Source organism: Volvox carteri (genome assembly GCF_000143455.1).
Source record: "Volvox carteri f. nagariensis unplaced genomic scaffold VOLCAscaffold_27, whole genome shotgun sequence".
NCBI lineage: Eukaryota > Viridiplantae > Chlorophyta > Chlorophyceae > Chlamydomonadales > Volvocaceae > Volvox > Volvox carteri.
Window position 1 is genome coordinate 135,232 of NW_003307570.1, and position 20,736 is coordinate 155,967.

At 56.8% G+C, this 20,736-nt stretch overlaps 3 protein-coding genes across 3 annotated transcripts; 1 reads left to right on the top strand and 2 right to left on the bottom strand.

The window, feature by feature from the left end:
* Positions 1–11,154: 11,154 nt before the first annotated feature.
* VOLCADRAFT_33690 (uncharacterized protein) lies at positions 11,155–13,259 on the bottom strand (the record flags this gene model as incomplete). Its single annotated transcript, XM_002952024.1, has 4 exons — positions 11,155–11,304; positions 11,885–11,998; positions 12,232–12,372; positions 13,149–13,259. Coding segments are annotated over 4 exons (516 nt in total), but the record flags the coding sequence as incomplete, so codon positions are not given.
* Positions 13,260–13,968: 709 nt separating this feature from the next.
* On the top strand, positions 13,969–15,212 carry VOLCADRAFT_35939 (uncharacterized protein; the record flags this gene model as incomplete). The annotated part of the gene is made up of 3 exons (XM_002951953.1): positions 13,969–14,132; positions 14,271–14,376; positions 15,069–15,212. Coding segments are annotated over 3 exons (414 nt in total), but the record flags the coding sequence as incomplete, so codon positions are not given.
* Positions 15,213–20,064, bottom strand: dnj5 (molecular chaperone; the record flags this gene model as incomplete). Its single annotated transcript, XM_002952025.1, has 7 exons — positions 15,213–16,548; positions 17,566–17,696; positions 17,998–18,292; positions 18,454–18,586; positions 19,006–19,181; positions 19,387–19,712; positions 20,011–20,064. The coding sequence occupies 7 exons, from the start codon at positions 20,062–20,064 to the stop codon at positions 16,431–16,433; spliced, it is 1,233 nt and encodes a 410-aa protein (XP_002952071.1). The 3' UTR covers positions 15,213–16,430.
* Between the last annotated feature and the right edge of the window lie 672 nt (positions 20,065–20,736).

Below are 20,736 nucleotides of genomic sequence, written 5' to 3' on the forward strand. Positions count from 1 at the left end.
TTAGGCCGCGGGCTAGGCTCCTGGGGAAAGGGATGTTAAATGCCCCTGTCATGTACATACATACATATATACATACATACATACAGATGCTTATGCACGTACATACATACGCAGAGCATATGATGTTATGGAAGTAGCACGCCAGGTCGGCAAACGACCGCAGCCGCAGTCTTGCGGTAAACCCTGCTGTCCGTACCCGTGTCCGTCCTGCCCGTTTCCACCCCTTGTGGTCTTTCCTCCCCCAATCTTCCCCCGCAAAAACCCATCCCGCTCAGCTCATAAAGCCAAACGCGCTCCGCGTGGAGTGCCGTAAGGCATGAGTCCAACGTAACCGTCAGTCACCAGCAGGCTCCCATCTTCCACCAGCCATCAGTTGCATGCAACGAACCGTGACCCAACCTCCCACCGCGGGTCATCGCCCCCACCACCTTACCTCTGGTTGAGGCGGCCCATCTTAGCCTCAGGGGTCTCCCCATCCAGAACAAACAAGGGAGTTACACCGTAGCGCAGCAGGTTCATAATCTGACGGGTTGAGGAAAAAACGGGCAGTTGAGGGCAGGAGAGGAGTGTTCGCAGGTAGGAGTTTAGCCTTGTCTACCTTGAAGGACTTCAGAGTATTGTGCGGAGCGTTAATACTTAGGTAGGGGCTTTGAAAGAGAGCGTTAATTGAGCTTTGTTTTTAGGGCTGATGTCCTCCTTTTCCCCAATTCGGAGTATCAGTTAACTGTGCGCCCCTTGACGGATGTCCGATGCTGGGAGGACACATGTTACTGGCCAGTACGGTCACCACGGCATTGCGTAAGGCCTAATACGGAGGGTACTTGTGCGTGGGCGTGCTTGTATGTTTGTGTCCTGGATGCGGCCGAAAGGCAGCAATATCGTAACCCCTCATGGCGCAGATGTGCATGGATGCATATCGCTAGGGGTAGGGGAAAGCATGCCTCGTGGCCGACGCAAGTCCAAAAAGGGCACAGGGAAACTCACAGGGCAAGCACGCATGTGAAAGGACGGGATGGGAGAGAGTGGTCTGGAAGTGCTCGTCAGACCTGGCAAACCACCTCGCGCCACATCCCAACAAACAGGACCCACCCGAAATATGACGATATATAGTACTCGAGCATGCTCATCAAAAATTGCATCCTTTAAGTCTGACTGCTGCGAGCACTGAAAGAGCCAGACCGAGGTGTCGATTGCCAGGACCTTGCCGCACAACTCGCCCACGATTTCGGCGTTGTCATTGCGAGTATCACTAGCTGCGGTCGAGTTGCGCCCTGAGCCGCTCCACGAACGGCACACATTCGCGTACTTGACTAGTTCTGTCCATAAGTTTGTTACGCCCATCTTGAAAACCAAAGCACTGTGGAAATGCAAACCTTAATTATTGTCAGCCATTTTCACGAGCTCCCACGTTGAGACCCATACATAAGGTTTAACAATAACATCCTATTAATAATAATATCCTTGCAACTCTAGGACAGCTGCCTGCGTTCGAGTCCTAAGCGTAATTCGGCATATAATGAATATTATGAACGTGGAAATCATCTGTTACAGAATTTGGTCGCCTTACATGGAATGCAAACTGCGCCCATACGTGCTTTTTCACCTCGGGCGAGCAGCAGATAACTACTCCATTGTGGCTGCCTTGTGCTCATAGTTGAGTTTCAATGTTTGTCGCTAGAAAACTTTAAGGCTGCAAGATGACTAAGGTGTTCGCGCCAAATGTATCGTACATCGAGGGGGTTGAGCAGGGTTGCGATAGTATTACATGGTCATACGCCAAGCATAATCACGCCCAAATACGCCGGCGAGGTGGTCAATTTTCCGGGCGGCGTATTAGTGGCGTAAAGTCGACGTATTCGTTTTACCGGATGGTCGTGCAGGCCCCAAACCGCTTGTTCTTACCCCAAGCAGCGCGCACTGCTCTCTCCGTTGCTAATAGTATCGTCTTAGTAGTGCAGTGATATCGACCGGCTCAGGTAAACAGTCGGTGTTCGTGTCAGGCGGCACGATGTGTCCCAACCAAAACGTGGTCCTAAACCAAGGTGTTATGAACGATTATTTCGATGACATAGGGCCATATTGCACTACTAATCGCCGTCACGCCAAGAAGTGCAAGGCATGCGGCACCGAAATCCCTGCCAGACGCGCCAAGTGCAGTCCTGCACTTGGAGCAGTGCCCGTCGCTATCACACGACCAACCCGGCTGGGACACTAAGACTCCGGCTTTGCTGCATCGAAATAACTGATGAAAGGCTTATTGGCAGTATTAATCGACAGTATTATATCTAAACTGTCATGTTACCGGGGCCTGTTACCTTTTCCTCTCGAACACAAAGCCAGGGCTCAAAACCAACGATGCATATTATCGGTCAAATCTCCTATCGCTAAGGACATCACACGACTTTTGTAATTGCCAGGTTCCAATCGGACTGCGGTCGAGCGGCCTGCTAAATCAATCACAGACCAGAAGGCTGAAGCGGGGCCCACCTTAACAAACGGGACCAGCTCGCAATCCCAAGGCTGGCCGTACAACAAAACGTAAGCTCCCAGTGTCTGTGAAGGGCCACGCAGCAACACCAACTACTGCAACAAACCTGTCGAACGTGGTTTGGTGTGTGACTAAACGCTTAACTAGGTTTGGCGTGACCAATGCCGCAAAGATGCCGTCCGAGACATAAGAGTTATGTCCGAGTCATAAGAGTTATGTAGCTCTTATGACGAGCTAACCGGTCACAGTCGGACCGGTCACCAAACTCCCTCCGAAACACGCCCGAGAGCCCCCGCTTATCAACCAATTTTGCGGGGCGGAGAATTCCGCTTTCTGCAAACTGGTTGTAGATTAACGCCAATCCAATCCTCATGAACGAAACTCTTCAGCGAATGGCACCACATGCGTACTGCAAAACACATAACCACTTACGTCCCAACATCTCCTCAACGCCCGGCATTTCAATTTCCCCAGACCCCAGGCACTTCAATTTCCTGGGCCCCTAACCCGCGCCGCCCGGCCTCGACAACTACACAGACAGTTACCCCCGTTCCCCCCAAACGGCCCTCTGCTTCAAGACGGGGCACTCTTGCATTCATCTTTGTGGCCCTCGTTCCAGTGCTCGCGTTGGCAATCCACGCTGCAATAGGTTATTTGCTTGCAGCGCGCGCAGCGTTTCCACACGAGCTCACATTCCTGCGTGCCCATCAGCGTGTTGCAGCTCGCGTTGCCGCAACGCTTCACACCCAATGCCGCCGCGGTGCGCATCACTTCGATCGGCAGGGGCAGCACGGGCAGCCGCGTCAGATCGTACCTGTCTACCAGGTCTTTCCGTAACGCTTCCAGCGTGTCCTTCAAACCTGACGGCAAGCTGACTACTGCAACAACTTTGCTGTGGTAGCGCGGTTCTTGCAACGCCTTTGACATAAAGGACTGCAGGTCCTGCAGCAGCGCCAGCAGGGGCCTGCGGCCGTAGCGCAGTAGGAACTCCTCCTCCAGACAAACTGGGTCAGAAGTCGAGATCGCGGGAATCCTGGACTGGGACGACGACGCGCCGCCAGCACCCAAGCTGCGGCCCGTATCCTCCTCCTTACCCTGACCGCTCTTCCCTGCCATCCTGCCCAGCTGCCGTGGCGGGCCGGCGCCACTGCCAGAGGCCACGCAAACGTATCTCAGCACTTCCCAAGGCGGCAGTGTCACAGTTAGCAACTCCACCAGATCCAACGCGCTGGGCGCAAGATCGGGAAATTCCTGCAGCGCACTGTCCGGCAAGCTGAGGACGTTAGTCATCCAGCCAATGACGTTCGCCTCCTGTAGCAGGTCATACCAAGACTCGTAGCGGGGTTGTATTGGATCCGGTAGCATGTCTGGCAGCACCCGCTGCGCTTCCGTCATCTTTAAAACGTCGTCCATCACCTTGAAGCACTGCAGAGCGACAAGCATCACCAAACGCCCCACCGCACGGTTCAGGAAGGACGAGCACGGGCCAGTCGTGGGGACGAAGGCCGTAAACCGAGGCAGCCACTGCGTGATGGCGTATACCGCAAGCCGCCGCTGCTGCTTCGCGGCATCCGAGTTCGGTTCCGTCCGCCCGCCGACATGTTGCAGCCACTCCACGGTCACGTGATTCACGGCGTACGTCTCCAGGCAGTTGCCCAACTCAAACAGCTTGAACTTCGCAGCAGCGGCAGCAGCGGCGCTGCTGCCGCTGGCACTGCTGCTGCCGGTACTAGGCCCGGACCCGCGCTGCTGTTGCTGGCGCCGACTATTGCTAATGGAGCTTCCCTTGCTGCTGCGTCCCTTGCCAGTCTTGGTCTTAGAGTTGGCAGGATCTCTGCTGCTCGCTCGCTGCACCTGGAGGTTCCAGGGCTGCATGGCAACAGCCCACGTCTGCTCCATAAGCGCTGCCAGGTACGCGATGAACATGCTCGCATCTTCGGTGTCCCTGTCGTCTTCCGTTACGCTCGTGGAAGGGCTGTGAAGTACATGTGCAACCTTGCTGAGGGTAGCGATCATCGACGCGACCTCCTTCTCCGACCCATGAGCCAGCACCGCCGGCCACACGCCCGAGATGCGCAGGATTGTGTTAAGCAATCGAGGGCACTCGGACCCTGCACTGTCGTCCTTAGGGGCGTTCCGACCGGCCTGACGGAACACCTGCTCCAGGGACGGCAGGAGGCCGGCGTCCAGTGCGCAGCGGAGGGTCGTGGAGCATCCCCAATGGCCATTCCCATCTGCAGACACCACCAGCACGTGATGCCATGGATATCGAACGTCATGGGGGCACGCAAAGACATGGGTTCGAGCATTAACCTGCCAGTTGCAAGTTACGCACAAGTCCCGCAATGTGCACGAGTGCTGGGGCGGCCATGCAACAAGCCGGGGCCCATGGACAAACCTGCAGATGGCGGGAAGGAGTAGCCCAGGCAGTCCAGGGCGACAGCAGACGATAAAAAGGGTCCGGTCTGCCGTCATGTATCCCAAAAAACATTTTGCACCGACCAACTAACACAACAACTGCTCAGAGCTTCAGCCTAAATGAGGGAAAGTCGAATACACGGGCCGATGCATGAAGGCTGTAGGTCCCCAGGGCCCGGAAACGCGAAGCTGCACAGGTTGGCTATTACACATATGCGTGGGATAAACACTTGGCCTCCTGATCACATGGTGAACATGCAGCATAGTCTGAGGCGGGGCGCCACATAAGAACATTCCTGGAATTGCTAGCGGGACCCGAGCGAGCGGCACCACCTTCGTCTCAAGCATACACCGGCACCGCACGAAGACGACGCTGCGGATGCACATCCCGGCCATACCTCTGCCTGAGCCCGGCCCTTCCTCCGTAGCCAGAGCCATCATCAGCAGAGTCTGAACCATTCTGAAGTACTGAAGTGAGAGCTGGAGGTCTCTGAGGCACATGTGTGGCGTTAACTCTGATACGACGCGCCATAGACCCGGTAAACGTGTCTGCGCATGTTGTGGTTGGAGCTCCGAAACCAATCTCACTAGCAGACGCAGCGCGTTAGCGATGCACGTCCATGCCACGCCATAACTGCGCTGACGCACAGTTATGTGGTTCACGAGGCACGACAGTGTCTCGTACGTCATATCGTACACATTCACTGCGCTGTATGGTACACTGGGGAGCAAAGGAATGCAAAGCAAGGCTGCCGGGTGAAGCTGACGCCCCAATGCGGTTTGTGGCGTGGGCGGAAGCGGCCCTGACACTGTCACCTGCATGCCCAGATCAGCGGTTAAGAAATGAGCAGCAGCAATGCAGCATAAATCTATAAGGCACAAAGCCCCTGATTACAGGGTAAATCGGTTGGATACCAAGCGTAACAAGAAATAGAGAAATAGAAGCAAGGAAACGAAACCGGAAATCCCTTCGGCATGAACCCCGAACGACATTCCTTCCACCCACGCTGTCCTTAACCTCCCTCACCTGCCAAACAGTTATACAGGCGTTCAAGAGCTCGGGAAAGCACTTAACCATGGTGTGCGGAAGCTTCGCTGGCAGAATCAACATGTTCGGAAGGCCGAATGTCTTGCCCGCGCCGCCCATTATCACCATACGGATCTCTATAAGCTCCTTTCCCAGCCAAAACTGTTTTGGGGCGTCAACGTCGACGGCAGGAAGCAATAATACGACTGCAGAAAGGACGGTATTGAATGAGCCTAAGAGCACACAAAGCAGCACATCCAAGCACAAAGTATACACACGTACACTTAAGGATTGCACGTCCAAAGCTGGGGCTCATGGTTTGAACCCTTGACCAACCTGCAGACATGTTCCTGACAGCACCGTGCGCAGCAAACCCAGCGTAGCGAGGAGGGTCGGGTTCACGTCCGCGGAGATTCCGGCCAGAGGCCGTGGGCAAAGGGCAACGATGGGTTGCTTCAAGTATGGGTACGTGGTGCAATATACCAGAGTGCTGAAGCGAATGTTCATTTCATACAGCCTCTGGTTCAAAAACGTTGTGTCGCAATTGCCCGCCGTCGCTGCGGCCTGCTCCAATCGAACAAAAGCCCGGGCACTGTGCTCCAGAAGGTTACTTGATGCCATAGCAGTGATCCACTCGCGATACAACGCCGGTCGAAAGACACAGTGGGACACGGCGACACGCGTCACAACTGGAACATAGTCGAGGCATGCGCCCGAGACCGCCATTCCAACATGTGCCATGACTGTCAGAAGATGGCTGAACATGACCAGATAGTTCTTCAGGCTGGGGGCCGGGATGTCCTGAAATGCTCCCAAAACAGCGGCGTAGCACGAAAGTAGATCGCTGCTAAGCAACCAAGACAATATCCGCTTGCTGACTTTACTGGGAGAGAGCAGCGCGTTTGAGGCATACAGAAGGTCAGGCGTAACGGAAAGCAAAGCCAAGCTCTTGTTCAGCTGCGCAATGCGTTCAAAGCTCTCCGTGCCGCTTTGTAAAGCTGCGAGGTCTCGCACAGCCCATGCGTGCAGAACCAAAGCCTCAGACCAAAATTCATGGCGATGCCTCTCTAGCTGCTCCAAAACATCCGGTACGCTGGCACAGTGGTGACGGGTGACTATTTGCTGCGTCGCATCTCGTAGATCTTCAACAAGATCACCTGGCACTGACAACAGCGTGCTCCCCGCATTCCGGCCTTTTCCCACCACCCGCCGCGTAAACTCGCAAACCCGCCGCAAACCATCAGGCGCAGAAGTCTGACCGCTCATCCTTGCATGAGTAATTCCCTCGCAATTCAGAACTCTCCGCAATTTGTTACTGAGGCGCTTTCATTTCGGCTAAACAAAGCATCACGGCACAAGTACAAGCTATAACCTCTGACTGCATCGAGCTAACTATCAAATGATTTGACCAAAAGAGGCCCAAACATGGATAGATACAGGACTTTTACTGCATTGCGTAATGCGATGTCGTACAACTCGTAACATGATGGTTTTATGATGACGTCCATACTAAGTCCTCATTTCCTGCATCTTCCCGGATAGTATCTGCATTTCAGGTAATAGCTTTCCTTCCAAGAGATTCGGACCGCCCCGCCCGGCCGTCAGGGCGATGGATTCAGGGATCCACTTCGCCTTGCACTTTTTGATACAGGGCGATGGATGACGTACAACAAAGGTCACACTTGGCAAGAGAACATAAGCCTGCCAACTGAGAACAATTCAGTATTCCTTAAATGAACTAAAGGAATAGAATGCTGCGGCGAAAAGCTGAAACAATCAGTGTTGGTATATTGGGTGGCGCCGCAATGCTCACCCTCTGATCCACATAAAGCCTTGAGGAATCATAAGACATGATGTGATGACGTCCTAGTAGCTTAAGTACTCAGTCCATTGCTAGCACAGCAAGCGATACGCGTGAAGCCCATGACCCAATCTCTTGCCGTTTCGGACATAGGGACCATATAGGCTTAATTCATTTAAGGAATACTGAATTGTTCTCAGTTGGCAGGCTTATGCTCTCTTGCCAAGTGTGACCTTTGTTGTACGTTATCCATCGCCTGTATCAAGGAGAAGTGGATCCAGGTCATCGCCCTGAATCCATCGGCCTGACGGCCGGGCGGGGCGGACCGCTGCGTATTTTTGATCGCGTAGAGTGCGTGGCATTGGAGCCGTGCTGTGCTCAGCATCCGGAAGCACAATGTAGAGGATTCATACTAGTAGAACTTGTGACTATAATGCCCAAGTTACACACAGCTGGCAATCAATTAGTAGACAACCTTAGTGTGAATAAAAGGTGCCCTTGAACCCGTCTCGAGACCTCATTTTTCCAGCCCCTCAAACCCAACTCCTCCCCGCAGCATCCGTCCCAAGCTTTGATTTGGACAACACAGCAACCGCAACGGATGCGGTGTATGCAATTCCCGAGACACAGATTCACTGCAAGTTGCCACGTGAGCTGCCTGTGTGCACTGATTTCTGGCTCCCTTACCCTCGTCCACTACGCGCTGCTCAGGACGAACCTATCCGGAACCAAACCCGCCCCCGCTAGCGGTGCTTGCCAGCACCTCCCCTGAACCCCGCAACTCACCCGACAGCCGCAACTCACCCACCCCCTGCCCCTCCACCTCCACATGAGCCTCCCCCGAACGCACCTCTCCCGAGATCCCCCCTTCGCTATTTACTACCCCGGACCGAACGCCGGCCAAACTGGTCTCCCGCGCGCTGCCAGCCAAACTCAGGTTCCGCTCCCCGCTGCTCAGATCCCCCAGCACCTCCGCCTCCTCCCCTGACGCCTCTGCCCCTACCGGCGCCTTCCCGGTGCACAGCACCGCCGCCAGTCGATCCGGCAGCAGCGGCTGTGAATCGACCCAATCGCAGGCTATACGCATCACACCGTCCTGCCATTCTGCAAACGTCAACGGCGTGTCCATTGCAAACAGCAGCTCCTGCTCGTCTTCCGGCGACAGTACGACGTTACGGTAGCCGCTGCCGTCATCGGAGGGCTCCATGGTCATGCTGCGTAGCAGATCAAACCGTGGAACACGGCGTCCGAGCGGACAGGGCGAGGGAAAGACGTGGAGGAGCGGGAAGGAGCGGGAAGGATAACAGGCCAGCGGCGTGGAGCTAGGCAGGTCGGGGCTCGGAAGGCTGGTTGGGGCTATGAGCAATCGCGAACAAAGGAATGAAAGCTAAAGGAAATGGGAAATGGAGGAGATTCACAGACGAAAGGAACAGTAGGACTGGACAGCTGCAGTGCAGCATGACCCTAGCCCAACCTCATCTTTACCATCCAGCAATCCTGTCGTGCAATAATCCTACCGCTGTACGGGCCCGTACAAGTTACGCGTGACGTGGTTCCACAACAGCTGCAGCAGTGCCTGTTTCATGGTCAGTGCATGCTCCAGCGCGCCGCCATTCGCCGCCGCCGTCACCAGCGCCGCCGCCAGCGCCCTCGCCGGCGCCGTCACGCCGTACACAGGATCCGCAATGACGCCCGCAATCACCGCCGCACCACCACGGGCCTCCGGCGATGCCATCGCAGCCGCCACCTCCGCCTTGTTCAGCGGCGGCGATGAGCCGGCGGCCTCCAGGAACACCGCCGCCAGGCGCTCATGTACGGCGCTCAGCGCCGCCGACGCCGCGTCGATGGACGTGTTCGGCGGCAGGACGGGCGTCGGCGCCGGCGGCGCCGGCGGTGCCGCCTTGGCCTTATTAACCAGGTGCAGCAGATGTTGCGTCAGGGCGACGTGTAGCCGTCGCTCCAGCGACGGCAAGTGGTTGAAGCGTACGGCAGCAATGCGTACGATAGCCTCGCAAAAGGCCCGGAAGGTCATGTCCGCCAGTGGCGAGTGCACACCACCTGGCATATGCTCGTTGAAAAGATAGTCCCAGAAGCGGCGCTGCTCGGGGGAGAGCGCCATCGCGGCGTGCGGCGACTCCTGCTGCCGGAAGTGACGCAGCCGCTCCGGAGCCAGGCGTGACATGGCCAGGATGTCATTGATGGTGCTGTGTGTGAGCTGCGGCGACAGCAGGCGACAGTCGTTCAACAGCTCCCATAGCTGCGCCGCGCGGAGGGAGAAGCTCAGCCGCGGCAGCTTGTTGGGCAGGTGGTACGAGGGCCGCTTGCTGCAGTTACGTGGACCAGAGATCCCGCGCGGGAGAAAGGCAGAGGCGGAAGGGAAGGTGAGTGAGGCGCCGGCAGGTTTTTTAAGAAGGGGTGGCAACATGACATGATAAGGCGCCCAGGTCCACCGCATGACTGGCGGAGCTGGGCGGGAATGCGGAGGGTGGGCCGGGTCGCCACCCAGGCAGCTAGTTGTGCTGACAAATGCGGTACGTGTGCTGTGACGCAGCCAGAGGCTTGCGTGCGGGATTTAAAGAGTCGCTGAAAGGGGGAACCTTCCTCAAGGGCCCTACAGCACAGGTGGACGAAGGAGGGGAGACGACTGCAGAGCTGCGCGCAGGTGGCCGGGACACTGCCGTACTTACCAGTATTTGTCGTATAATGCGCGGAGCTCGGTGTTATAGCAAAGCAGCAGGTTGGACACCGCACGGCGGCTGACGGCGGGGTTCTCTTCTTCCTCCACAAGGTCATCAATCTGTGGGGAGCGGGAGAGGGTAGGCGGATGGAGGCACGGGGCTCGTGTGTTTTAGTGATCTACCTGAGCCGGGGTTGTATGGGTCTATATGGGGGTTAAAGTGGAAACAATCACCGATCAGGGGCTGGGAGTAGGGATGACTGAAGGATTGGGAATACTAAATATGACTCGACAATAAGTGCTGGGGCAACAGTACATTCACACGTGATGGTGATGCGGCCGTATTAGGAGACGAAGATGTGCTGCTGGCATGCGAGGTAGGATGATGCCTTGGCGAGAGGGCCCCTTTCCCGCAACAACATAAACAAAAACGCCGCACCGCGGCCCGCGCGCCCGAGGTGTAAGGGCACATCACTTCGCGCATCTGTGTCTAGTCGGCGCCGACGGCTGGCAGCTAGACCGCAACAAAGTGCAACAGCAGCAGTCAATAAAAACAGCAACGGAGCTTCCAGCAACGGACTTCCCACTGTCCTGCTCTCACCGGCACCTCTCAACACCCCGCACCCCGCACATGGCCCGTAATGCATTTTGCCATGCACGATGTTCCCTCTTACCAACCCCCACCACACCTGCACGACCATGCCCGTGTTGCTGGGCGCAAATGTGTCCCCGGGCGGCAGCAACGGTCGGTCCTGCGCGAACACGCCCGCCCACACCTCCCCGTTTTCAAACACGAAGCAGCCGGGGCCATGTTTCTGATCACCCAGCCAGTAGCCCTCATATCGAGCCCCTGTTGCGTAGTACAACACACCGTAGCCGTGACGCCGGCCGTCCTTAAAGTGTCCATAGTACCTGGGGAGAGCGCGGTCCGACAGCGGAGAGCACGGGAGGCGGCTGGGTTGGACCCTCTCCTTCTGTGTTCCCGCGCCTAGGTTATACCTTCCCGCCACGGAAGGAGCTCGCCTCCCGTATATCCCATTGGGGCCAAAAGTAAAGAGGCATCGCCGCGGTGCGCATGCACTGTTTCACTAGGGACGGGTGAAGCGGTCCAAGCCGTCTTTAGAAGCAAAGTACATCGCCGCATTACCCATCCAAGCCCAATTGCTAACGCTTTGGAGTGGACGTCCATCCGCGCTTCGCACGCGTTCTTTTTATCGTCCTTTTTATCGTTCTTTTTATAGGTATACCCACACACGTGATCCCCATCCTCATCTGAGCCTACAGCTGCGAGGCGTCCTACGATCGGATCCGGATATCCATCACCCCAGCCCAGCCCAGCGCGGCGGACTCAGGACTCGTTCCGTGCTTGGGGGCCCCCCGCCTGCACCTGTTATACATAAGCAGCTGCGCATGCGCGGGCACGCCCATCTCTCCGTCGCCGAACCACACGTGCAGCCCGGCGCCGTTTGGGACGTTGTTGTCCCACTCGCCGCTGTACTGCTGCCGAGTCTGGAACCAGCGCATGGTGCCCAGGCCTTTCTTCTTGTCGTTCTCCCACGTTCCGTCGTACACATCCCCGTTCTCGTACTTCATAACCCCTGGACCATGCTTCATGTCGCTAACCCAGTTGCCTGACAGGGCAAGCGGGGATTGCGGGGATAAGGGGATGGTAGCCGTCTGAGCGGTTATGTGGACGCCTGGACGGGAGAAGCAAGCCGGCGACAACCCCCCCGGCTCATCACGAACAGGCAGGGGCCGACATCGGTCACAGGCACCTCACCTCGGTAATAGCTCGTGCGGGAGGCGTTGGTGTACAGCACGCCGTGTCCGTGGCGCAAGCCGTTGTGCCACTGGCCGTAATACACTGCCGCCGACCTGGTGAAGGACAGCCGTCCCCGGCCCTCCCGCCTGCCGTCCACCACATGCCCCTCGTAGCAAGCACCCGTGGGCCATGTGTACACCTGCTGATCGCATGTGCCGTAAAAAACATCCGCACAGCACATGGGGGGCCGCACCGATGGGTAAATGCGCATCCGATAAGGTCACACATGCGGTTTCTAATGGAGTAGGTGGTAGGTCGGTGTTGTGCTTTCAGCTTTGTGCCTCACAGCGCAGGGAATGCTGATCGCTCCGCTTGAAGAGCGGATTCACCTTACTGGGTGGATCCGGCTCTTCCGCTGTCGTATGCGGCGGCCATGTCCAGGACAGGCAAGAGGCGCGAGTGCAACCCAGTGCAGCTGAAGTACTGGCTTAGGTCAGCTGAAATGCGTCTATCAAACGTGTCGCTTGGTGCAGACAGGCTCTCTGGTTTGAAGCTCTCTTGAGTTGGAAACGTGCCTATTGGGTTGAGGAATCAAGTGACGACTGCCGGGACGGGTGCCGTACTGAGGATCTGTTCGGTTCGTGTGATGGAATCAGTTCCAAGGTAAGTGTCCCGGAGCTTTGGGCGGCTGATTTAGCTGTGTTTAGGTGGTGCCTCATGTCGGCTTTAGAAGAGGGCCGTGTCGCTTGCCTGTGCCCCTTACGGAGGACGCGGTGGTGGGTTCCTTGTAACCGAACGCGTGTCCCCTCGCTAACAGCGATGCGGTAGGTGTGCTGGCATGTGGTTGGCTGGCTCGTGGGGTCGGGGTTCTGCGCGTGAACCCCGCTCCTAGGGGTTTCTCTCTCTACTCCGTGTGTCCATTGAGGAAGAAGGCGCGGTACAGTGCCCCGCCGGTCGCTGCGAACAATAACTCACCCCCTTGCCGGTAAGCTTGTTGTTTTGAAACTCGCCCTCATAACTGATGCCGTCAGGGAAGGTAATTTTACCATGGCCGTGCATTTGACCCGCGGACCAGCTGCCATCGTACGTGGCGCCGCTCTTGAAGGTAACGCGGCCCCGGCCGCTCCAGCGGCCGAGGTTGTCCGCGGACCCCTCGTATGAGGTGGAGGCAACCTGAAGCCAAGCGGAGAGGCTTCACTCAGAGGACGTCGCCAAGCGGAGTGTCTTGGTTGCACGCTGCGTAGCATCTCAGCCGTAAGGCTATACACACCGCTTCAAGATCAGGTTCCATACTGCTCTAAGGTTAACCTCTTGTTACTCCAAGTCCAGCGGCTCGCATGCGCGAGGCCTCTCTGGCTCCGGCAGGACAGCGAATATGAAACTTGAGAATATAATCGGAGTTATAAACAAACTATGTAAATATGGATAGTCACTTAAATTAATCGCCAACGTCGACGCTCGAAGTGCACAGCGCAAACATGAGGTCTCTACTTAGTTAACGGCAGATCAATATATGCAATCTACGTAGATGTTCGCATGAGAGGCAAGAGGTAGGATGGACAACAAGGTTTGGTTGACGACCGAACACTCCGTACGAATGTACGAGTAATGTTGGTTGCGAAAGACGAGAGCCGTTCCGGACTGTTTAGGCACGTAGTGTCTCTGTTCATAACTACCCAAGGAGCTTACTATTGCCATAATCCGGTAATCTTAACCCGCCGCCACCTAGACCGATACTGTAGTTAGCATGGGCAAGTCCGACAAGACCGAGACTGACAAAGGGGAACAAGGGCTTGATTATGAAACCAAGAAAAAGTTCTGCTCGGTGATAGCAAAGCCTCTGGCGGACGAAAAGTTGTGCAAGAAAGTCTACAAGCTGGCTAAGAAAGCATCAAAGAGGAAGGCGATTCGGCGAGGAGTGAAGGAGGTCGTTAAAGCTTTGCGGAAGAACACCAAGGGGTAAGTTGTCGCCGTTTATTGGCGTTCCGCCGCCCGCCGGCCTGCACTGCTCAGCGGCTGCTTCCTCGCAATATCCATACTTTCGGCACCCATTATACTTGGATATGCGTCAGATAGCAACCATCCTCATGTCTGCAGGATATGCATTCTTGCGGGCGACATCTCCCCAATTGACGTTCTCACGCACATTCCCATCGTGTGCGAGGACCACAAGGTTCAATACATTTACGTGCCATCCAAGGAGGTAAGAATTGCATCGCAGGGCATGGTGTTTCCTTTTGATCTCTTTGACCCAGCACGAGCGTATGCCGGGGGCCCCGTGTGGGTGTCCTGGTGGGCTTTTGTACTACACTCCGAGGGGCCGGTCGCGTGCCGTCGGTTGCGATGGGACAGAGACGCATGTCCATGTTACAAATTGCTAGAGGCGGGTTGGAAGCGGGCCGCGGTTACGGAGCGGCATAGGCGCGATGGTAGATGCAAGCTTGATTCGTCAGGTCGATTGCCTAGGGCCACGGATGGGATAACGGTTTGTACTGGGGTCTAATAGCATCCAACCCTGTCCACAATGAATGTCCATGAATGCGGAATGTAGTTTCCACCATCGGCGGGCGGTGGACCCCTTCCCTACAGCCTGACCTTTGTCACATGCACGAGCATTCTAATCTAATGTACTAGGCTCGGAAGCTATCCTTAAATGGTGCCACTAGGGAATAGGCTGCGACCTGTTCACGAAAACCGTAACAATTTGCAAGTTGCCCGACGCGCCATCCAGCCTCTTGAGACCAAATCTCCTAACCTTCTCAAAGGTTCAATTCACTTCCTTGTATCCTGCTAGCCATGCCACCTACCTTAATCCCATTCAATAGTTTTATTCCTTAACCAGCCTCACCTAGCTAATCCTACATTTCCCACCACCCGTTTTGGTGTTCCTGTCAGGATCTTGGTGCAGCCGCGCTGAGCAAGCGGCCCACGTCCTGCCTCCTCATTCTACCCAAACCAGTCAAGGGAGGGGACGGTGACGAGGAGGAGGCTAAGGAGTTCGCGGAGGCATATAGTGAGGTGGAGAAGAAGGTCAAGGCGGCGCAGGTCGTCTTTTAACTTCGCAAGTCGACAACACACGACTTTTGACCATCCTGTAGGCGCGATACGACCACGTTGTCGTGCATTTTTCCCCACATGGCTTGGATCATTCTTGTGGGTTCGCTTCCTTATGGGAGCGCAGCGCATGGAATGCCGTAAAGCACGAGTAGTAACAGCAAGTAATGTAGCAACAGCGGCTCGCCCCAGGCAACGGTATGCGGCGCAGAGCTTCGGGGAAAGAGTCCGTCCCGCACACGACAGCAACGCAGGTGCCAGCCAGCATCAAGGAGCCGCCGGAGCGCCGCCTCAGCCACATGTGCAGCGGCCGGAGTGAAAAAAACACCGGAGCGCATCAACGGAATCGATCAGGGGGTCTCCTCTTGGTGGGGAGGACAGGGCAGGATTCATATCCTGCTGCCGCGGCACGTCCTGGCATGGAGCTGTACCGCGGGAAGGTGGCTGGGTCCACTACATATGGCTGGATGTGAGTGCGCCACTCCACATGGAGCAACGTCTTCGTGTGGCAATATGGAGATGAGCCGACATTTCAGCAAGGTCCATGCTATCTTGGCGATAGCTAAGCGGCAGTCCGTGCTGTGTGGTGCGGCCGAACGTAGGTACCAAGTGAAGGCGCTGTTGAGCACGGTGTGGGCTGTCTGCGTTCTGCGAAGGACGCTCCTCGCCGAACCCACCACAGCATGGTTTGCTTGCAGTCGGATTCGACATGGTGTATGACGGGATGAAACCCCTCCGCTGCAGACGAGCTGCATCCAAATGCCTACATGCCCCGTCCATCTTGCGGCCATGGCTGGGCTGGTAACAGAGGACCGTGGCGCATGGCAGCTAAGCCGTTTGGCAACCAACAGGCGGGGCACAGCGTGTGCAAAGGGGTGATGGATAGGCGCTCCCCGCCCTGGCCATGTGCCTGGCTGGAAGAGGGGAACGGTTGTGGCCGGACGACGTCCGTGGCGACTACTTTGCCAATACGCGGCGCTTTGCAGACCAGCCGAAGGCGCAAGCCGTGCTGTGACCAGGCGGCAGTCACTACCGATGGCTATAGCCGCAGACTCTCACAGCAGTGCGAGGTGTCCAGCTGCGATTTTGTTGTTCGGCTGCGTGCCGCGGACGATGGCCGGATCCATCGTGCCAGCTGCAGCGACTGGTGTTATGTTGGCTGGAGGATCCCGGCAGTATAGCTGAGACGAATTGTCCATGTCATTAAACAAATCCGCGGTCGTAGGCTGCACGGCGGTTGGGGTCCCTCAGTACTGAGTAAGCCTCTTGCGCGGATTGGAACTGGCGAGTGCTTTCAGCCTTGCGTGCGGGGTCTGGTTGCCTGGGGTGGGAAGAGGGGAGGGGGAGCAACACGTGGGTGAGTGGGGTCCCGCAATTTTCGTTTCGCAGCGGAGCGAAGGGACGGCGGAGAGGTGGGACAGGGGCAGAATGGAAAAGGAAGTGGGGCACTGCGAGGGGCGGCGGAAATTAAGGGCAGACGGGGCATGTATTCTGTAGGAATCTTGCTCAACGCTGAAGTATGAGTGGCAGCAGTATTGGGTATATTTAGGAAGTTCGTTGACTGTGTTGGGTAAGTTCTGGGGAATCACGGGTGATCAGGCTTATGCCAAGCCTGGTACGTACGTCTGTATGTGCATACACTTTCACTGCGCTTGCGGTGCTTCCGACTGGAAGTATTATCAGGAATCGGCGGTGACGGCGACAGCTGGAAACCTTTTGTCTTCTTCGTACCTCTTCTCCTTGTTTTCTTGTCAGACTGTTGGGGTCTTTTCTTTACGGAACGTGTCGAAGATGTATCTTTAGTTTATCTCACAGGAGCTTGAATAAAAATTCAGAAGTGGATGCTGTTTGTGGGGTTTTGGAGGTTCAAAGCCGTCCATACACAGTCCATTACTCTATACGTCTTAACAAGTCAGCATGGTGTGTAGAGCCGCTGTAGAGCCGCTGACGCCTGGGAGGGCGGCAAAAAGAGCGCCTGCTACATGGCCTAGGCAGGTTGTTGCCGATGATGTTTAATGGACTAGTCCCGGGTGTACCGCGATCCTTGGTGCTGGAAGGACGCGGGTGCGAGGAAAAAGCTCTCACGTCTGCTCCCTCCCAGATTGCACGAGGGTGCATGCTAAGCTGGGAGCTGTGTTGTCATTTGGCTCGCCAACCAATGATGCTCCCTCCCCACATTCACTTGCATGTGCAACTGAGCATCTTATCAACCTCGGCAACATAGACGAAGAAATCACGTGCATGTATATCTTGCGTGCTGCCCCAGCAAGGACAACTACGACAGCCCGCACCAGTCTATCCGACAGACAAGCAGACATTTACAGACGGACACACGCACCTGTCCGGGTGCCATTTAAGTGCAGCCGCTCGGAATGCTGCCTGGATCTCTTCGGTGCTGCTGGAGGGGCTGACACCCAGAATGTGGTAGTAGCCCTTGGGGTCGGAACCTGGAGCTGCACGGCCAGTGGCCTGTCGGGCAGGAGGCCGGAGGGGGAAGCGGCAGTAAGAATGCTGCAGCTGGAAAGAGTGGCCAGGTGCGCGTGTCAGGAAGTTGTGGCCGGGAGCAGTCGGACAGAGGCCGTACAAAAGCACCCTGTGTACGTCACGTCAACGCCAACCGCTCCCGGACTAAAACCTTAAATGCACACGGCCTTGGCAACAGCCTTTGGGGCACCGTCCGCATCAAGTCCCTCTACTTCCCCGCCGCTGATCATTGTGCAAGTACTTCACTGTCTCTCTAGTAAGACCACAGGTTGTTCACAAGACATACCTCTTGTCGTTGTTTTTGTTGTCCTGCCCCGCCCGCACCGCTGCGGTCCTGCTGCCAGCCCCACTCGGCCCCTGAAGCTCCTCGACTCCCGCCTTCACCGCCGGCGCCGGGCCGGCGGTAGCTGTGGCTGTAGCGCCCCTCGTCACTGTAGCTATACCCCTGCCAGTCGTTGGTATCTTGCTTTACCCACTCGTACCGCCACCACCGCTCCTGCTCGTCCTGTGCGGCGTCCGGCAGTGGCCGCTGCAGCCGGGCCCTCAGCCGCAAAAAGCCCGAATGAAGCTCGGGCCACAGGCTGCGAAAGAACGAGGTTCACGGAAGTGGACGGTAGGTTTCGCGGTTTCACATGGACATAAAGAAGATCAAAGAGGGGCACCGCCTCACCAACTCATACCTCTTCCCTTCCGCAGCCAGTATATATACCACCCACAACTCTACCACCTACAACAGACCCACCTGGCTAATCCGTAGGCCAGCAGGTAGGGCAGCCCCACCCCTACCAGCAGGGCAGCTGGCAAGCTAATACCGGGGCCCACGGCCCCAGACGCCAGAAGCGCTAAGGGACCCGCGACAGCGGCGGCAGCTGCCACTCGCGTCGCGTTGGGGAGCACCGGACCCGAGGACAGGCCGCTGCGGAAACCTACAGCCCTCTCGCAGCACACCGTACGCCGCCGCACACCGGAGCAGATACCGTCCCGGGGGTCCCGCAGTAGCGGGGTAGAACAGGGCGGTGGGAGGCAGGGGGGTATAGGAAGAAAAAAAGCTACAGCCTTGTAAATGGCAAGGCGCTTCGGTATTGACGAGACGTTTCTGCCACTAGCAGTACGATTTTTGAAAGCGGCCAGGCACCGGACAGCGCAACAGAAGCACTGCGCAGCTAACGCACATGTATACACATACACACAGACACGCTCTTATGTACGAAGTGTTGCCACCCCGCGGAGCACACCGGCCCTACCTAACCCTCCAGACCCTACCCGCCCCTGTCCATCCAACCCCAAAGCCCACCGGCGACGTAGGTGCGCATGGCCGTGCCGCGCACTCTCGTCTTGAACACATAGACGGGTGAGAACACCGGTGTCGCGCTCAGGCGCCCCAGCTCCACCTCAAGCACCACCAGCTGGACTCGGTCGCCGCCGTAGGTCTGCAGCAGCTGGTGCTCTGCCGCCCGGAGCTCAGACTGCCTGCGGGTCTTGGGGAGGCGGTAGAGCTAATCCAGAAGCGGAGCCAAACACCTGCTTCCTTGTTTCTGGTAATGCAATCATCCGGTATTTTTCCCATAGAGCGTCACACAGCGCATACACACAACGCACACGCGCGCGCGCGCGGGCTCACTGTTTTTTTCCTTGCCTTCCAGTTCCCGATCCCCACTTCCCCCCACTACCTCACCTAATGGCCTGTTTCGCCGCCTCCACCGCCTCATCTGGACTCAGACGGAAGGGAATCAGTCGCTCAGGCTGCTCCTTGTCTGCCGTGCGCCGTACATAATCGCCATACGTCAGGGCCTGTCGTACATACTCGCCAGGGCGCATCCGGCCCAGTGCAGTGTCGTTGCGGTACTTGGAACCGCCGTATATCTGCGTCTCCTCGGACTCGGCGGTCCAGCGGCGGCTGTAGCGCCAATTGGGTGCGACAGTGTGCCAGGCAGTTTCCCATCGCGGCTCATGTCTGCGTGTCATTGGGTTGTAGCGTGTAGCGACGTAGTCCCGACCGATCTGCGGGTAGTTGGCCCGGGAGGTTGGGGTGGTTGGGAGGAAGGGAAGCAGCACATCGGATCCTAGAGACGGCAGGACGTGTTGCAATGCCGTGGGGAATGAGTATTGGGGTGGCCAAGGACGCCTCCTATGTATTGAGGGACATGGTAGGTATAAAGTAAGAGGAGAAGCGGAACTGGACACAGCGATATGGACTGCGCCGATGATCTTTTGACCTGTATGCTTACGTGGTTAAACGTGGATTTTTGTTTTGGGTATTCAAATTCTCTCAGAGTTTTAGGGTTTGATCAAGCCGCACCTGTGCCGAGTGCAGGGTGACGCTTGCCTCGGTGCTGATGCACCAGAAGGGCATCAGGGAGGCCTTGACGGCGGTGGCGCTGGCGGGGAGGGACGTGAAGAAGCCCTCGTGGTGCCGCCGCCAATCGCGATCCGCCTCCTCGCGACTCAGGCTGAAGGGCAGCACACGGCATTTGGAGGCCAGCAGCTCGTGGTTCTCGCTTGAGGTTCCGGAGCCGGATTCAGAGGACGAGCTGGATGACGATGACAGGCAGCGGGACGTGAGGAGGCTTTGCGGAGCGGGTGTGGGCGCGGAGAGGGGGAAGGGGGTGCTGTGAGTGGAAGAGTATGGGGAGAGAAGAGAGAGGATGGCTGGGAGGCGGGGTATAATGGGGAAGGGTGTCGGAGGGGGCCAGCCAACGGGGTGCAGCTGGGGGCCAGTGCTGCTGCTGTGGCTGCTGCTGGTAGTCGTGGAAGTGTGTTTAATGAGGGAATTGGAACGCAGGTAAAAAAAGTTTGGTAGAGCTTCCCGGCGGCAGTTCAGGAGGAGCTGGCTTATCGTGGGCAGTGCCGCGTTGCCGAGGCAAACGTCCGGAACAAGCGCGTGTCTCAGCTGCATGTTTCCCTGACGATCCTTCAAATGCGATGACGTCAGCCCAAGGCTTATTTAACGCACATGTGGTGAATGTAAAGATCAGGTATCTTCCATTGAACGAACGGGGCTTTTTAGTACTTTATTGGTACGGCA